The 17,690-nt window shown below is 42.2% G+C and overlaps 1 protein-coding gene across 1 annotated transcript in view; it reads left to right on the forward strand.

Moving 5' to 3' along the window:
* SNX25 (sorting nexin 25) overlaps positions 1 to 17,690 on the forward strand; it is a 158,697-nt gene that overhangs the window by 99,543 nt on the left and 41,464 nt on the right. The window contains exons 8-10 of the mRNA XM_039542197.1: positions 4,198 to 4,329; positions 6,286 to 6,561; positions 13,514 to 13,669. Of these exons, the coding sequence (XP_039398131.1) occupies positions 4,198 to 4,329; positions 6,286 to 6,561; positions 13,514 to 13,669 (564 nt within the window). The remainder of the gene's footprint in view (positions 1 to 4,197; positions 4,330 to 6,285; positions 6,562 to 13,513; positions 13,670 to 17,690) is intronic.

Consider the following 17,690-nt stretch of genomic DNA (forward strand, 5'->3'; position numbering starts at 1 on the left):
TGATGCTGGAGGTGAGATGTGAAACAAAGATCCTGACTGCTTCTGATCATTAAAGAGCCCGATTATGCTCTTTTTTATGGGGAGCGCTGATAACCCCAGTACCCTGGCAAAATTCAACTCGCTCTACTTACGTTATTCTTCAGGTTTCAACTGGATTCAGTATTTTTAATGTCTCTAAATTGTGTGCTGCTAAACACATGCTACATTCACATCGGTGGGCTAAATGATTCCTATATAAATACAATTTAAGTGCTTTGGGATCCTTTCAGAAGAAAAGGTGATAACTAGCTTATCAGTAGTTTGCATGGTATTCCTCCAGGGCCCTGCTTAGGATGATGGCATGTACTGTACATATGTACAGGTGGTTGTTTTTTTTATCTCCTTTGTTGGTTTCCTTCCTCCCACTTCTCACCATGCAGCAGAAACACCTTTAAAAAGTCTTTTAAATCTTGTGACCCACACTCAGCTACTTGCCTCATTGGTGCCTTGAGGCAGCCAGGCTTCTTTTAAAGTTTAGATTTGACTTACACTGCTCCTTAAGTAGCTTTTTAAATGCTTCTTAAGTAAAGGGAAAATTTAAAAGTAGCTTGGTTGCCTGCATGTCACCGCTGAGGTCAGCGAATGAACTAGAAAAGGAATGTTGCTTTTCCCTTTGAAAAGCACTTCTCAGCTCTGTTCTTGTCAGATGGCATTCTTCAAGGAAGCAGCAAAGAATCCTGTGGCACCTTATAGACTAACAGACGTTTTGCAGCATGAGCTTTCGTGGGTGAATACCCACTTCTTCGGATGCAAAGAAGTGCTTTGGGATCCTTAGTTAGATTCATGTTAATCTACAAGGTGCCACAGGATTCTTTGCTGCTTCTACAGAACCAGACTAACACGGCTACCCCTCTGATACTATTCTTCAAGGAAGACTCCTGCGCTTCTTGCCCACTGTGGAGACAGCGCTCATGAATGCCCTGGGTGCAGATGGACTTGTTCTGAATCTCTCTGCAAAGCACCATGCACTGTGCAGGGTGGAAGGAGGAACACTGTGCACAGCCACTACTACGGTCTTCTTGGAAACAGGTAGCCAAATTTCAAAGGGAAAAAGCATCCTCCTTCTGATTCAAGGAGGTCTTACCATTGGGGATCTCAGACACAGCTGGGCCACTCTTTCATCTTACTTAAAAAGCTGAACTGAGGCGATTAAGTAGCTCCCAGGTGGTGTCATATGAACAATATGCATTTTAATACAGCCGAATGCGAGGTCACTACTAGGAACAAAGAATGTATTCACACTTGCCAAATGGGGGACTCTATCCTGGAATGCAGTGCAGCTGAAAGGGATTCAGGGGTCATGGTAGATAACCAACTGAGCATGAGCACCTAATGTGACGCAGTGGCTAAAAGAGTAAGTGACTGTTCCTGTAGACTAGCTATTCCTATTGTTACGTCTTTAAAAACGGCTTCTCAAAGAATTGCTGTCTAATGAAAATAAATATTTTAGCAATACTGTGTGAAGATGAAGAATAACATTCAATTAACTGCTGTATTTAAAGAATAGGTTAAGAATTATAACCCAGCCTAAAAGTGATTGCTTTTGTTCTGCTTATGAAAGGTATGAATATGTTTTTTGCTGAATGGCAAATTCAAGAAAGCCAAGAAAGTGAGCTGTGTATGAAGCACTCAGCATCCAAATTTAACACTTTTTCTGAGAAACTGGATTATGGATTATAAAATAAACTTCCTACAGACTAGCCAGCTATCAGAATATTTATTAAAGCTGATGTTAAATTATATAATACACAGGTTCAGAAAAGAGTGTCTGTACACCTGGGTATAGTGCTTAGATTATCCTAAATACAAAGTTTGTTTTTAAAAGTCATATGATACATATAGTACATAATCAGCAGTAACCCAAATTTAGATGAATAAATTTAAGAATACAGTTTAGATATTAGCATCCAAGTATTTAGGTACATTACTCATGAAAAGTTGTGCAGAGATTTGGTTGTGGAAAGCAAATATAGGAATGAGTGTAGATTGTCCCTCAGTAATTGAGCATTTTAGGGTAGATTGTCCATGAGGAAAGTATTTCAGTTACTTTCCCCAGTGTGCTTCTCATTGGCACTCCAGCTCATCCCTCCTGGTATTGCTGATGTCCGGTGATGTGTTCTATGTAGATGTCCCCCGACCACCTGATGGTGTCGGACCTCATGAGTTGCTGCATCAGCCAAGCGTAGCGTTGACTGATTCTGCATTCTCTCAGCACTTGCTCGTTACTGGGGTCCTTACTGAATGGGGGAGGCAACTAGTGACAGATGATGTGGAAAAGGCTGAAGTACTCCATGCTTTTTTTGCCTCAATCTTCACAGACAAGGTCAGCTCCTTGACTGCTTCACTGGGCAGCACAGTATGGGGAAGGAGGTGAGTAGCCCTCAGTGGTGAAAGAACAGGTTAAGGACTATTAGAAAAGCTGAACATGCACAAGTCTATGGGGCTGGATCTAATGGATCTGAGGGTGCTGATGTGATTGCAGAGCCATTGGCCATTATCTTTGAAAACTCATGGTGATTGGGAGAGGTCCCGGATGATTGGAAAAAGGCAAATATAGTGCCCATCTTTAAAAAAGGGAAGGAGGAGGATCCGGGGAACTACAGGCCAGTCAGCCTCACGTCAGTCTATGGAAAAATCATGGAGCAGGTCCTCAAGGAATTAATTTTGAAGCACTTAGAGGAAAGGAAAGTGATCAGGAACAGTCAGCATGGATTCACCAAGGGCAAGTCATGCCTGACTAACCTAATTGCCTTCTATGACGAGATATCTGGCTCTGTGGATGAGGGGAAAGCAGTGGACGTGTTATTCCTTGACTTTAGCAAAGCTTTTCATATGGTCTCCCAGAGTACTCTTGCCGGCATGTTTAAGAAGTATGGGCTGGATGAATGGACTATAAGGTGGATAGAAAGCTGGCTAGATCATCGGGCTCAACAGGTAGTGATCAATGGCTCCATGTCTAGTTGGCAGCCGGTATCAAGCGGAGTGCCCCAAGGGTTGGTCCTGGGGCCGGTTTTGTTCAGTATCTTCATTAATGATCTGGAGGATGGTATGGACTGCATCCTCAGCAAGTTTGCAGATGACACTAAACTGGGAGGAGTGGTAGATACACTGGAGGGTAGGGATAGGATACAGGGGGACCTAGACAAATTAGAGGATTGGGCCAAAAGAAATCTGATGAGGTTCAACAAGGACAAGTGCAGAGTCCTGCACTTAGGAAGGAAGAATCCCATGCACTGCTACAGAGTAGGGGCCGAGTGGCTAGGCAGCAGTTATGCAGAAAATGACCTTGGGGTTACAGTGGATGAGAAGCTGGATATGAGTCAACAGTTTGCCCTTGTTGCCAAGAAGGCTAACGGCATTTTGGGTGTATTAGTAGGAGCATTGCCAGCAGATCGAGGGACATGATCATTCCCCTCTATTCGGCATTGATGAGGCCTCATCTGGAGTACTGTATGCAGTTTCCACTACAAGAAGGATGTGGAAAAATTGGAAAGAGTCCAGCGGAGGGCAACAAAAATGATTAGGGGGTTGGCGCACATGATTTATGAGGAGAGACTGAGGGAGCTGGGTTTATTTAGTCTGCAGAAGAGAAGAGTGAGGGGGGATTTGATAGCAGCCTTCAACTACCTGAAGGGGATTCCAAGGATGATGGAGCTAAGCTGTTCTCAGTGGTGGCAGATGACAGAACAAGGACCAAAGGTCTCAAGTTGCAGTGGGGGAGGCCTAGGTTGGATATTAGGAAAAACTATTTCACTAGGAGCGTGGTGAAGCACTGGAATGGGTTCCCTAGGGATATAGTGGAATCTCCTTCCTTAGAGGTTTTAAAGGCCTGGCTTGACAAAGCCCTGGCTGGGATGATTTAGTTGGGGTTGGTCCTGCTAGGAGCAGGGGGTTGGACTAGATGACTTCCTGAGGTTTCTTCCAACCCTAATCTTCTGTTGTCAACAAGGGAGAATTCTGCTTGTGTAGACCAGGTTTGAGTGTGGCAGGCACACTAAAGAGTTCTGCAATACTGTAATTCAGCGTGACCATTTCAGCACGGGGATACATTAAACAGATTGCACTTTAACTGTTTACGTCAAGTGGTTTCAATATGAATAGTTGTTAAATCTCATTTAGTTACTTTTCTGGGTTCTATACTTGATTTCTCCTTTACAGATTCTTCAGTTTGAGGATATTTTGGCCAACCCATCCTACCGAGAGCACTTTCGACTGTACATGGAAAGGATGGACAAGAGGGCTTTGATTAGCCTTTGGGAGTCTGTGGAATATCTGAAGAATGCTAACAAGGTAGAAATAGTGTGAAGTATATGGGGGCTTGTTAATAAAACTGAATCTTTATATGGTGAATTTTGCTGCAGAATCAATATGTGAAAAAATTCTATATTAACATTTTCTTTTTATAGTCTAAAAAATGAGCACTCGTCCTTTAGCACAGAATGGTGCTAGACATTTCATTATTTCAACTTATTTATGTTGCCTTGGTCTTCTGATAACAGGGCAGAATTTAAAAATCATTTACTTTTTGAACAGAGAGGAGGAAAGAAAAGGAGTTATAAACTTAAATGATGATAAAATGAGACATTGGACCATTGATGCTTTTCCAACATCATCCCATACAACTGCCCATTTAAAAGAGGCAAAACCAGTATAGCGTTTTTTCTTAACCCACTGAGAAATAATTTTTAGTAATTCATTGACTTTTTAATAGCTACTCTTACCTTATTACCAAGTAAAATTACTGTGCAATCCCTCATCTTGCTGCTCGACACTTTTCAACTGGGTAGCTACTGCACCTGCACTGTTCCTTTTTTGCTACCCCTCCTGTTGGGATTGATGCAAAGCCCATTGAAGAGTATAAGGCGTCTTTCCTTTGATTTCAGTGAGCTTTGGATCACAAGTTAAAAATACTTAAGGAGATTTTTTTTCTTTAAGACCCCTCTTCTGCTAGTTCAGAACACCTTTTGGCTCCAGAGTGATACGAGTAAAGTCATTAAAATTTCTCATTGTAGAACACTGTACTTTATCTAGTGTGAGAAAACACTGCATGATAGGATCTGCCAAAACCAGATGGGTAAGTGGGTTCAGAAATGGGGGTAGAAAAGTATAATTTAAAGCTGCAAGAAACAGCTCTGAACACTGGAGGGGGTAAGCATGCTGCGGACACAGGGAGGACATATTTGTTGTTTGTGAATATTCGAGTAGCCAGAGGTTTATTTGTGAATATATTTGGTGAAACTTTCTGGATTTCCCTTAGAATGAAATCCCAATTTTCATATTGAACATCAGTTGTTATTCATGGATTGTCATTTATTCTCTTTTTTTAAAAAAAGAGAATATTTTCATCAAATCAGGGAACAGGAACAATACCTCGTCATGACTTAGATGACAAATTACACACTATGAATAGTGAGCAGTAGAAGATGTGGTCCAAGTGAATGATTAACAAACACCCACAGGCTCATATTTAGCTACTAATCACTCCATGACCTATTACTAGGGTTGCCCTTCGTATTTTCAAGAGTGATGAGTGTCCTGAGTCATGTTTGTCATTGTTTTAGCAGATGTTCTGTCATCTCATGCTTATACTGCTCCATGGAATTCTGCCCCTATCTGATAGACATGGGTCACTTGATATACTTTTCTGGGAGATTGTCACATATATTGAGCATTTTCCTTATTTTATTTAACCTTTTCCCTCATTTTTTGGGTGCAGATTTCATCCCTATGTCCTTTTTGTATACATGGTGAAATATGTGTGCATTTTTGTTTTGGTGTTGTCGCTCACTAAATTATTAGATTGGGTACAGTCCCATTTTATAAAACAAAAAATTTTCTGCAAAGAGAATTTGTACATCTGGTTAAAGCTGAGAAGCCTGACATAACTAATACTCCTCTGAAATTTCAATTTAGAATGGGGAGCAGAAAGCCACTATCATGTTCTCTTTCCGTCTCAATACAATACAAAAGCTGGTAAAGAAAGATCACATATTAGGCCTCAGTCATTTCCTTGGGTATGCAGACTTCCATCACTTTATATCTTGTAAAACTGACTATTATGCATGGCTGCACAAGCATGGTAGTTGATATTAACATGAGATATAGAGATGTGCACTCGCATATTCAGGCACAAGAGACAGCCAGTTCAACCTTTTTTAAATTAAATCCATGAGGATTGTGAGAAATGGTCCTTTTTTACATTTATTTTTCTTTTCTCTCACCCATCTCTACCGCCTTATTTTCCAGACTGAAATACCTCAACTAGTGAGTGAAATTTATCAGAATTTCTTTGTGGAAAGCAGAGAAATCCCTGTGGAAAAGTCACTTTACAAAGAAATACAGCAAAGTCTTGTGGGCAATAAAGGCATTGAAGTTTTCTACAAAATTCAGACTGATGTTTATGAAACACTAAAGGACAGGTTCTACCCCTCCTTCATTGTCAGTGATTTGTATGAGAGGCTGATCAAGAAGGAAGAAGAGAGAATTGCAGTTCAGTTGACTTCTGAGGACAAGGATGAAGTGGTGAGTCAAATCTACAATTCTTGCTGCTTTTATCACCGGAGGATGATCTGAGTGAAAAGCTAAAGGGCACTTCCTATTCTCAAGCTTTGTGCTTATTTTACTACTATCTCAGATCTTTGTTATTTACATCTCCTGAGCTATTCCACCAAACACCACAAAGCTGATCATATTCCATTTTTTCAGTTTTTACACAGGTCTCTAATAGTATGCATATAGCAAAGAGGCACTTTGTCGTCTTCGGTTCCAGGGATGCAAAGTGCTTGCTGTTGATGAAGGAAGGATTTTGCTCAGCTCTGCTAAACTATTGAGAAGCTGCTTAGTCTCTTCTGAGAAGACTTGAAATTTCAGAGTTATCTTTTTACTTCATAGTTACAAAGAACAATTTGCATTCTTTGATCCGAGAAGAGTAGCTGCAAGCATGTCTATGCTTGGATCATCACTAGAGTGCATGGCATTTTAAAACCAATGTACAAGTGCAATACGATTATTATAGTGGTAAACCTCGCCATTTAATTTTTAGCTTTCATTTTTACATATCTCCAGTTGCTTACATGTTGGGTGTTTGCTTTATTGTGTGATCATAATATGATGTTGAACGTATGATGGGGGGTTTAAAAAGATATTACCCTTAACTGATGCATGATTTCTTTAACATCAAATGGAGCAAAATGACTGATTGGTTGAACTTTGTTAAAGTAATTACGAGTTTATGAGGTTTGTAAAAGCTTTCAAATACCAAGCTTTACTCCATGGTGAGTATGTCTATCATTCTGCTCTTTAGATCCTGAGCATTTTGTTCTAGATATCAACTCATAAGCTTTGCCTTTTGGTAAAGGAAGTGGAAGATGATTTTTTTCAATTATTTATTTTGTTTTGTTTTCAGCTGTTTACAATTTAAATTGACTTAAACAATTATTATTTCAGTCTTGAGTTTGTACTTATCACATATATTGATAAAACTAAAATAAATTGAAATGAGAGGAGAAAACAATTATCTACATTTTCTGTAAACTAACTTCCGCCCCAGTGAGCTCTAATCTATAAAGCCTCAAACCCCTACTGAATATGTACTGAAAGCAGTATAAAAGGGAGTTGGGAATGATTTTCAAGAGCTTATACAGACCATTTCTTAGATGAAAAGAAAATATTATTGTGTATTCAGAATCTTAGTACTTTTTATTAATTTACCAAAGAAATTAACTTTTATGCTATATTGGAGGATAAAGCTGAAAAACAAAAAGTACAACTTGACATAGAGATATTAAAGATGAAGTTCAAAATATTATAAGAAGACTTTCCAAAGGGCAGCTCTCCAGGGCCAGATGTCTTTGCAGGCAAGTTCTATAAATCTTTTCAGGAGCTAGATCAGAGGCACTTATTTAGCTACCCTTTTAACTAAGGATCTCAAAGCACTCTACAGGCATTAATGAATAAAGCCTAACAACTCTCCAGCAAGACAGATAAGGACTAATATCTTTGTTCTACAAGTGGGTAAACTGAGACAAGGAGAAGTTCAGGGAATTGCAAAATGTCACACTGTGAGAGGCAGAACTGGAACTAGCACCCAGATATGCTGACTCACACTTTGCAGTCTTAAACACTAGGAAACAGTAACTCAGGATCTGAGGTTTTCAGATTTAATAGTTAAATATGATTGAAAGGTCTTCAAATGAAACTTTTTGGATTCTATCCATCCCTTGTTCTCCACAGATGGTTTTGAGAGGTGAACTAGCCTAGGGAAATACTTCAAACACACAGTTTTGTAGCATGTTTCCTCTTAATATTAGCTCTTCTGTTAAATGGTTTTTTTCTTGATAAGGGATTCCAGGATCCTACTTCTCTTTCTATTAGTCAGCTACATATATTCCAAATCATAAGGAGACAAAAGGCACCTCAAAAATTTGTCCTTCTGAGCCTTGCAATCAATAGGTCTTTCAGGAAACACTGACTTATTGCCCAGAAGTGGCAAACTATTAAAAAAAAAAAGTTGTGAGATTTTGATTTCCTTATATATGTTATCTAGAGCCTGACACAGATAACATTTTCCCTGAAGAAACTGATACAACATTTCAAGAATAGCTGTTGGGGATTTTTTTGGTCAAATAACATTTATCTTGGACTCTCCTACAGTCATCAGCACCGAATTCTTCAGCATTACCATCAGTTATCTTTCCTTTAAATCCTTGAGGGAATATGTGCAGATTTTGAAGGCTATACTTTGGTCTTTGCAGGTCTCATTCCATCTATCAACAACTCTGCAGTGTGGATAAAGATTTTTTTTAAACTGTTTATCACAAATTGCTAATGAAGAGTGTACAATTAGAGCACTTTTTTCTAATACAGCAATGCTAATTGCTCTATGTTGAACCTCAACGGGCTTTGAACTGAGCACAAGAAGAAGTGAATCTTGTCTGCAGAAGCTTTCATAGGCTTTCAGATATGGGGGGAAATAATACTGTTGGCTAATGGTCGTTCAGTTTCATATATAGCAAAAGATGCAACTAAGAAATCATTTTCCTCTGGCTTAGTTATATTTCTGGAGGGTTTGTTTTTGTTAGTAGAAAGGTATGGCTTGATTACCACCACAACAGCCTCCCCAGTGGTGCTCAGCACCCACAGTTCCCATGAGGGGGTGGGAGCCAGGGGTACTTGGCACTTCTGAAAAATCAGGCTAAAAGGTTTTGTTACCTATCTTTAGAGGCAGAGCTGTGAGGGGAGGGCAAGAGTTGCACCATCCAGCTGACCCATAATATCTCCGGAGATGCTGGCTGAGGGAGCTTGCTGGACAACGAAGCTTGTTATAGCTGTACAACGGATAGAGTGAGCACTCCCCTTCTTCCATAGTTTCCACTCTTGTGCACTAGTGCCAGCACATAGGGAGGAGTGGGGCAGTGGCCCTGCCTGTGTCACAACCAGACATGCTCCCTGGGGTTAGCCAGTGCTTCTGGTATCACTGCCTGGACTTCCCTTGCACTTCCCACCTGCAGTCATCTCGTATTTCCCCTTCCGAGAGCTTCTTGCTGACTCCCCAGTGCACCCGTGTTGGAGTGGCCATAAATGTATGGCCTGTAATATTCTATTCCTGACTTTTGGCCTACTCAGATAGGTTTCTGTCATAGGCCTCATCAGGATGCATGGTTTTTTTGTTTTGTTTTGAAACTCATCAAGGACTGAATCTTGCAGACCATACAAGACATTTTAGGCTGGTGAGAGCTTTTCCTGAATAAAGATTGGAGGATTTGGCCAGTTAGTAAAGGAGTTGATGCCAATATGTTAATATTTACTGTCAGACAGGCAAAATAGTTATAGTAAGACCTTTCCATAGGCCTTACTGACAACATTCCAGCAAAGATGACTGTAGTAATGCAGAGATCAGTGAAAGTACATTGTTAAAGAGCCATACAATGCTATTGTGTAGTTTGCAAATAAATGAAGGCATGAGTAGATTATTTTGAATTTATGGGGAGATTATTGTGTTTCTCTAAATCACTCAGGAATTACCATTTCTCTCCTTAAAGAAGACTTCCTTAAAAATGGAGTAAATCAAAAACTGAAGAGGAGAAGATGTTTGCTTTAACTCTTTGACAAAAATTGCTTTGTGCTTCAGGCTGCTACAGGCATTGTACTACTAAAATAAATCACAAGCCCAGGTTCTGGATTACTAATGTGCTAATAAGAACGTAACTGTTTTTAGCATTTGAAGTTAACAAGTTTACATGATCACTGTATTCTGATCAGCAATTAATTGTAGTCACCGTTTTGATTATCTTGTAATTTTTTAAAATTATTAATAGTCATAATTTTAATGTATTATGATGGACCTAATTATTCTAGCAGTGTTTTCTGTCTAAAAATGTCTCAAATGATAGGTAAACATAAATGCTGACAACATGCAAGGAATCTTACAGCATTTCCCTAAGAATGCAGCTGTTGGTTTTTAATTAAACACAATGCCTCAAAAATGCACTGATTACCAAACCAAAATTGATGACATGTTTTTTTGTTCATTTTTCAGTACTGAAATTGTTTCACTTGCTTACGTTCTCAGGCCTCTTCAATTCTTTTTCCTGTCCTTTCTGTACTTCCCAAATACTGCTTTACTTTATGGTAATGTTCAAGGGGCCCATAAATAACATTCTGTATTACTAGTATTTCTTATTGGTATTATTGTTGCAGCTCCTAGAGCAGGGCTGGGCAAACAATGGCCCGCAGGCCTGATCTGGCCCATGGGATTGTCACCCCCGTGGCGCTGTGGGACTAAGGCAGGCTCCCTGCCTGCCCCGGCCCTGCGCCACTCATGGAAGCGGCCAGCACCATGTCCCTGTGGCCGCTAGGAGAGGTGGGGGGCAGAGGGCTCTGCGCACTGCCTTCGCCTGCAGGCACTGCCCCCTGCAGCTCCCATTGGCTGGGAACGGGGAACCGCGGCCAGTGGGAGCTTCTGGGGAGGTACCCGCAGGGCTAGGGCAGTGCGTAGAGCCCTCTGCCTTCCACCCCCAAGGGCTGCAGGGACGTGGTGCCGGCCGCTTCTGGGAGCGGCGCAGGGCCAGAGCAGGCAGGGAGCCTGCCTTAGCCCCACTGCGCACCGCTGCCACCCTGGAGCCACTCAAAGTAAGTGGCGCTGAACCCTTCTTGCACCCCTGCCCTGAGCCCCTAACCCCCTGCTCTGAGCCCCCTCGTACACCCTGCACCCCTCCTGTGCCTTAACCCCTTGCCCTGAGCCCCTTCCTGCACACCGCACTCCCCCCACACTCCGCACTGCTTCCTGCACCCCAGCCCCTTGCTCCAGCCCTACATTCATGGCCCTGTATGCAATTTTCCCACTCAGATGTGGCCTTCGGGCCAAAAAGTTTGCCCACCCCATTCCTAGAGGAACCAGCCAGGCCTCACTGTGTTAGATGCTGTACAAATACATAGTAAGAGAGAGGCTCTGGCTCAGAGAGCTTACAATCTGCATGGACAAGAGGATGTGAAGAAAACGGGCACAGAGAGGTGAAGTTTATTTGCCCAACTTCACAGCAGGGGAGTGGCAGAGCTGGGGATAGAAATCAGGTCTCAGCTCAGAACCTCTAACCACAAGAGCATACAGAACAGCACACCCTATAGAAAGTGTTGCCTCTCATTTTAAGGATCAAATTAAGGATTGCTGATCAATTAATTATTGTTATTATTTTATCCTTTCTCATCCTTCTAAGACGGAAAAGTCCTGTAGAACTTAAGGATGAAAACAATGGTGTTCTGTAGAAATTCCTCCAAAAACCTATTGAATTTAATAGAGAATGACATGTTTTCTATAGTGTGTGTGTTTTTTTTAATTTTTTGTTTTAACCATACTTTCTGGAGACATAATTCTTTATTGAATTCAATAGGTTATTTTCTATTTCCAGTATCCATAAAGAGTCCATCTGCATTGCTCATGAAGTTACTTTCATCAGATCTGGCCACGAGTGAATTAAAATATATGGGGCCCAGACAAAGTTCTATATCCCCTCTAATAACTGGGCGGGGTATTGGGCCTCTTGGAGGGAGGATGTTAACAGCTGGCAAGGGGAGCTGATCTAGTTGCTTGCCTCTGTTGGATCTCAAGCCCATTTTTCAAGATGGGGACACCGCAGCAAACAAGGGAAGGTTGTAGGTGTGAGATTGAAAAGTGTATGAGTGGAACAGGTCTCCCAAAGGTGTGGGGTTGTTTTCCCACCTGTGCGCATTGGCGCAGAGGTTATTACCCTTGTACTGATTCATTAAAATAGCTAGGAAAAAACGAACCAGAAATTCGAGGTTATTTGTGTGTACTCAGCATTTGGTTGTCTTAAACTTTTAAGATAAAATAATTAACTTGTAAAACAGAAGTAAAATCCAGTCATAAAAATAAATGAAGTGAAAAGGTTTGATTTGGTTCAGTGTTTGAAAATCGATGTCTATAAAAAATGCAGCAATATATTTTTACCGTCTTCAAGACTCAGAGCTGCAGTGTTTACTCCGTGTGTGGCTTTTAATATTAATTATAACCACTAACTTGTATTCTGCTCTTATATTCCAAATGTTGAACCTTATTCTCACTTACAATAAAGTTCCATTTTAAAGTCTGTTTATACTACCAGAGCATGGGACACAGTGTAACTGAGAATAAGGCTCTTTGTCAGCTTACTGCTACATTACATGATAGATGTGGAAATAAAAATAAGAATCTATTATAACTTTTGCACCACATGCCTTTTTATTTCGGGATTTGTCTATACCAGCGGTTCTCAAACTGGGTCGGGACCCCAAAGTGGGTTGTGACCCCATTTTAATTGGCTCACCAAGGCTGGCTTAGACTTGCCGGGTCAGGGGCTGAAGCCAAAGCCCAAACCTACTGTCTGGGGACAAATATCAGGGGGTAGCCGTGTTAATCTGTATCCACAAAAACAACGAGGAGTCCGGTGGCACCTTAAAGACTAACACATTTATTTGGGCATAAGCTTTCATGGGTAAAAAAACCTTACCCTGAAGAAGTGATTTTTTTTTTTTACCCACAAAAGCTTATGCCCAAATAAATGTGTTAGTCTTTAAGGTGCCACTGGACTCCTCGTTGTTTGTCTGGAGACGCAGCCTGAGGGCTTCAGCCTTGGGCAGTGGGGCTGAGATTACAGGCCCCTGCTTGGAGCTGAAGCCTTGGGCTTTGGCTTTGCCCCCACCCCTGGGGCAGTGGGGCTTGGGCTTTGGCCCCTCCACACGGGGAGGCAGGGATGGGATGGGCTCAGACTTCAGTCCCCCCTTCTGGGGTCGTGTAGTAACTTTTGTTAGAAGAGAGTCGTGGTGCAGTGAAGTTTGAGAACCCCTGGTCTATACTGAGATTAATTGTACATAGACGTAAAGTGTAAATAATGAAGCATGCATAGCAAACAGGTAACAGATTTAACTTAGTTTGCATCAGTGACATAGACTTCTTAATAACTAACATTTTTATTTCTAGAGCCAAGGTTGCGAAGAAGTTATTGGTGAATGCAGCGCAAGAATTAATGAACAGGCCAATTATGCTGTAAATAAACTTCGCCAGCTAAATGACAAACTTGAATATAAGAGACAGGCTCTTAATTCCATATGTAATTCACCAAAACCTGACAAAAAGGTAATGCTTTCAGTAGTCTCAGTCTGAATTTATTTTACTTATTTGCGTCTGTGATACCAACAGGGCGTTAGCTATTTTCCAGACAGGTATAAAGACAAGGTCCCTGCTCTAAAGAATTTACAATTTAAAAGAGCATCAGAGCCACTTCCATAAATATTTCAAAAATGAATGTAAATGTCTCTTGTTCCTTATAATTTATAGTACCCTTTTAGAACCCTGGAAATGTTTCCCCAATAGTTTTTACCCTCTTCTGTTTTGCAAATACGATTTCTTCCCTACATCTGTATCTGCTTCTTCCAATTGAGTTGTTATAGCAACCCAAGCCAACAAGACTGCTCTGTATACTCTTCCTCATTGCTGCTTCAACGGCATTGCAGCTCTGGGGATCAGATCTGTCAGTAAACCTGCGCTCTCTCTGCTGGCCTTGCAGTTACAGAGCACAATGCCTTGTAGCTCCCGCAATGGTGATAGGTTTACTTAATTTTAAAAAAATTATCCAAGCGAGTGGCTAAATTTCTTTACGAGGAGCTATTTAGAATCCTAAGGGCATTATTTCACCAGACTGTAGTCATTCTAAGATAGGTGAAAATTTTAACCCTACAGTATTGGCAGGGCCGCCCAGAGGGGGGGGGAAGAGGGGCAATTTGCCCCAGGTCCCGAGCCCCACAGGGGCCCCCACCAGAGTTTTTCGGGGCCCCTGGAGCGGGGTCCCTCACTCACTCCGGGGGGCCCAGAAAACTCGTGCGGGGCCAGGCGCAGGAGCTTCTTCAGCTCCTGGTCTTCACCAGCGGGGGGTCCTTCCGCTCCGGGGCGGAAGGACCCCACGCTGGCGAATTACCGCCGAAGACAGAGCGGGACCCGCCGCCGAGTTCAGCTCGGTCTTCGGCGGTAATTCGGCGGCGGGGGTCCCTTTCCTTCCGGGACCTGCTGCCGAAGTGCCCCTAAGACCCGCGGTGGGGGCCCCCCCGCCGCCGAATTACCGCCGAAGACCGGGCTGCACTTCGGCGGCGGGTCCCGCTTCGGCGGTAATTCGGCGGCGGGGGGTCCCCGCCGCGGGTCTTCGGGGCACTTCGGCGGCGGGTCCCGGAACAGAAGGGCCCCCCGCCGCCGAAGACCCCGGGCCCCTGGAATCCTCTGGGCGGCCCTGAGTATTGGGACCAAAATCATACCCTCACTTTTTGCTCTTTAGAATACGTTACACCATTTGCCGTAAAATTATTATTTTCGAAATGGGCTGGTATGGATCTGGATTAGGATCTAGCTAAAGTTCAGGTTTAAAGATGATTTAGTGCTGTAGTGCAGCTATGACTGAGTCAAAATCTTGAGTTCTTGTGAGATTTTGGCCCCAAACAGTGGAGGTCTTTTGAAGTCAAGCTATTCTTGCAAAACTCCAACAATCTTGAGCCAGTTCTCCTTTTGATGAGACCTTTTCCACACTGGGGAAGGCTCAGATATAGATATTCAAATCCAAATGTCCTTCTCCCTGGAAATTTCAAGGGTAGTATTTTCAAATTCAAGGTATTAGTTCTGATCCTTTACTGACTTATTTTGGTGAGGATTTTCTTTCTTTTTAGCCTTTTGTTCCAGTAACTCTGGCCACAGAGTAGAAAGGATATAACAGAAGCTGATGCTGTGTTGAAAGTCAAGTGGTCTGATTTTTTCTTCAGAGATGCTGAGCATACACAGTTCACACTGAAATCAATGGGAGCTGCAGTTTCTCAGCTGCTGTGAAAATCAGGCCACTGCTATATTTAATGAACAGCAAAAGGAAAATATTGGTTGAAACATTAACAAAACATTTCAGTAAGTTCTTTCCTCAACTCTGTTAAATTGGATGAAAATCAGCAATTCTTAATTTGAAAAATGGATCCCTCATTCTTTCAACTCTTAAAATGTTGAAATGAATCTCTCTAAGGATCCGAAAGGGAGAACATTAAAAAAAATTAGATAAATAGTTTAACCCTTTAATTTTTCAATGTATTTAACTGCCCTTTAAAAATGTTTGTAGTCCGAGAGAATGACCTGCAGATTTTAAATGACCTTTTAGATTTTAAATTACCTTTTAAGAATCTAAATCTGCCACTCAGTTCATTTTCTTTCTTTACAAATCACTACTGTCTGTTTCTATATAGATCTCACAAAATGTGTGAACTCATCATAGGTTTGTAGCACCAATAAATTTATACGCTAATTCCCCAATTGGTGCTTATATCCTCAATGATGTAAACAAGGAAGAAAGCAGCTGTTACTTTCAGAGCCATCAGAAATGTGAAGAAGGGATTAATGATTGCAAATGGAAAATAGCAATCTGTAGAGAGACCTCTTTAATTTCAGTTATCTTGGGAGCAAACAGCAGAGCTCACACAAAAATATAATGCTAAGCAGTGTTTGGCAGTGTCCTTTTAAAAACAAAAAGCACTGCCATGCAGGATATCTCAACCGTTGTCTTTGATTATATGTCATTGTGGATTCGTGTAGTTGTGCATGTGCCTCGTGTGTGCAAGATCAGAGTCTTCTGAATAGCAGCGTCCATTAGGGCTGTGCATGTGCCCTGTGCCATCTCATGCTTCCTTGTGAGCATAAAGGGAGGAGTGGCCATGACCCTCTCTGTTCCCTCTTGCCACCCATGGCAGCAAGACACAACACAGTGGTCTCTGACTCACCACTCTCTTTAGTGCTTCATTCTTCTCATCTGCTTTGGCCTGATTGGACTCGGAAAGGACAACAGCCCTGTACAGTGGGGTAAGGCACTTTGCATCAACCTCTGCACCTAATGGCACACTCCAAACCATGATTATTTAAATGCTTCCTGTGTTGTGATAGACGAATCCCACTCACAACTGCTGCTTGGGCGAGAGCCAGGTTCCAGACAGATGCAGAGCTTGCCATTCTTTTTTCTCCAAGATGTGTAAGTCCAGATAGAGTCTGTGAGAATCACTTTTGAACTGGAGCAAATGGCAACACCGAACAGGAGCAGAAGGAGCCATCCTTGGGTAGTGTCTCCTCCAGCAGACACATCATGCTGGGATCCAGCACTGAGAAAAATCCCAAAAGGTGCAGAATGCACTGGCACTGACAGCCCTGGAGAAGAGGAATAGTCCAATACTGACTTTGCCACCGGCATCGAGGCTGGCACTAAGGACTTATCCCATCGTGGTGCTAAGATACATTTTGGAGGCAGAATGTATATTTCCACTTAGGACATCCTCCACACCAACACCACTGCTGGCACTGGATTGCCCTACCCAATGGTGCCACCATTCAATGAGATATACTCAGTATCACCTTTGCCATCCCATTCGTTCTCACTGAAAAGAAGCTGTGATGTGTCTCCCCTGCATTCAGGAGGGGACCATGCAGGAGGCAGTGGAGGCTCCTTGTTTACAGCACAAATACAGGCAAAACGCAAGGGGTAGTGGGTAGGTCATCCTCAATTTCAGTGTCTGATGACTTCATGGTTCTCCAGGATTTGCTAACCCAGATCACTGAGACCTGGGACACTGAAACCTTGGTAATCCAGGAAAAGTCCTGTAAACTCTGACCTCCTGAGCTCCTCATTCCCAGCCACAATTGCCCTCCCCACCAACAAGGGTATGTGCAAGCTGGTGAAGTGACTTTGGTAGACTCCAGCTATAGTTTGGTCTTCATCTAAGAGGATTTGAAAGAGGTACCAGGTCTCACAAAAGCATTTGAGGCATTTCTATATCCAGATCCCTGGTGGCGTTAGTGGTACGAGGTGTTTACAGCCTTTTTTTTTTAAAGTGCACCTTGAAAGAGGACACTCAGAAACTGGAACTTTTCAGGCACAAGCTTAGTCCTCCATCTAACTACAGCTCTGCATTGTGAGCTGTCAGGCCTTGTTCTTGAAATATAGTTTTCTCACCTGGGAGAGAGTGGTCCCCTTCCTACAAAAAAATCTCACAAGATAGTAGGGAGTAACTGAGAGATCATGAAGGAGGGCCAAATGGTCATAACGTCTGCCTTCCTAGCAGCTATGGATGTATTGGACACAACTGTCACA

This window comes from Mauremys reevesii, linkage group 5 (genome assembly GCF_016161935.1).
Source record: "Mauremys reevesii isolate NIE-2019 linkage group 5, ASM1616193v1, whole genome shotgun sequence".
Lineage (NCBI taxonomy): Eukaryota > Metazoa > Chordata > Testudines > Geoemydidae > Mauremys > Mauremys reevesii.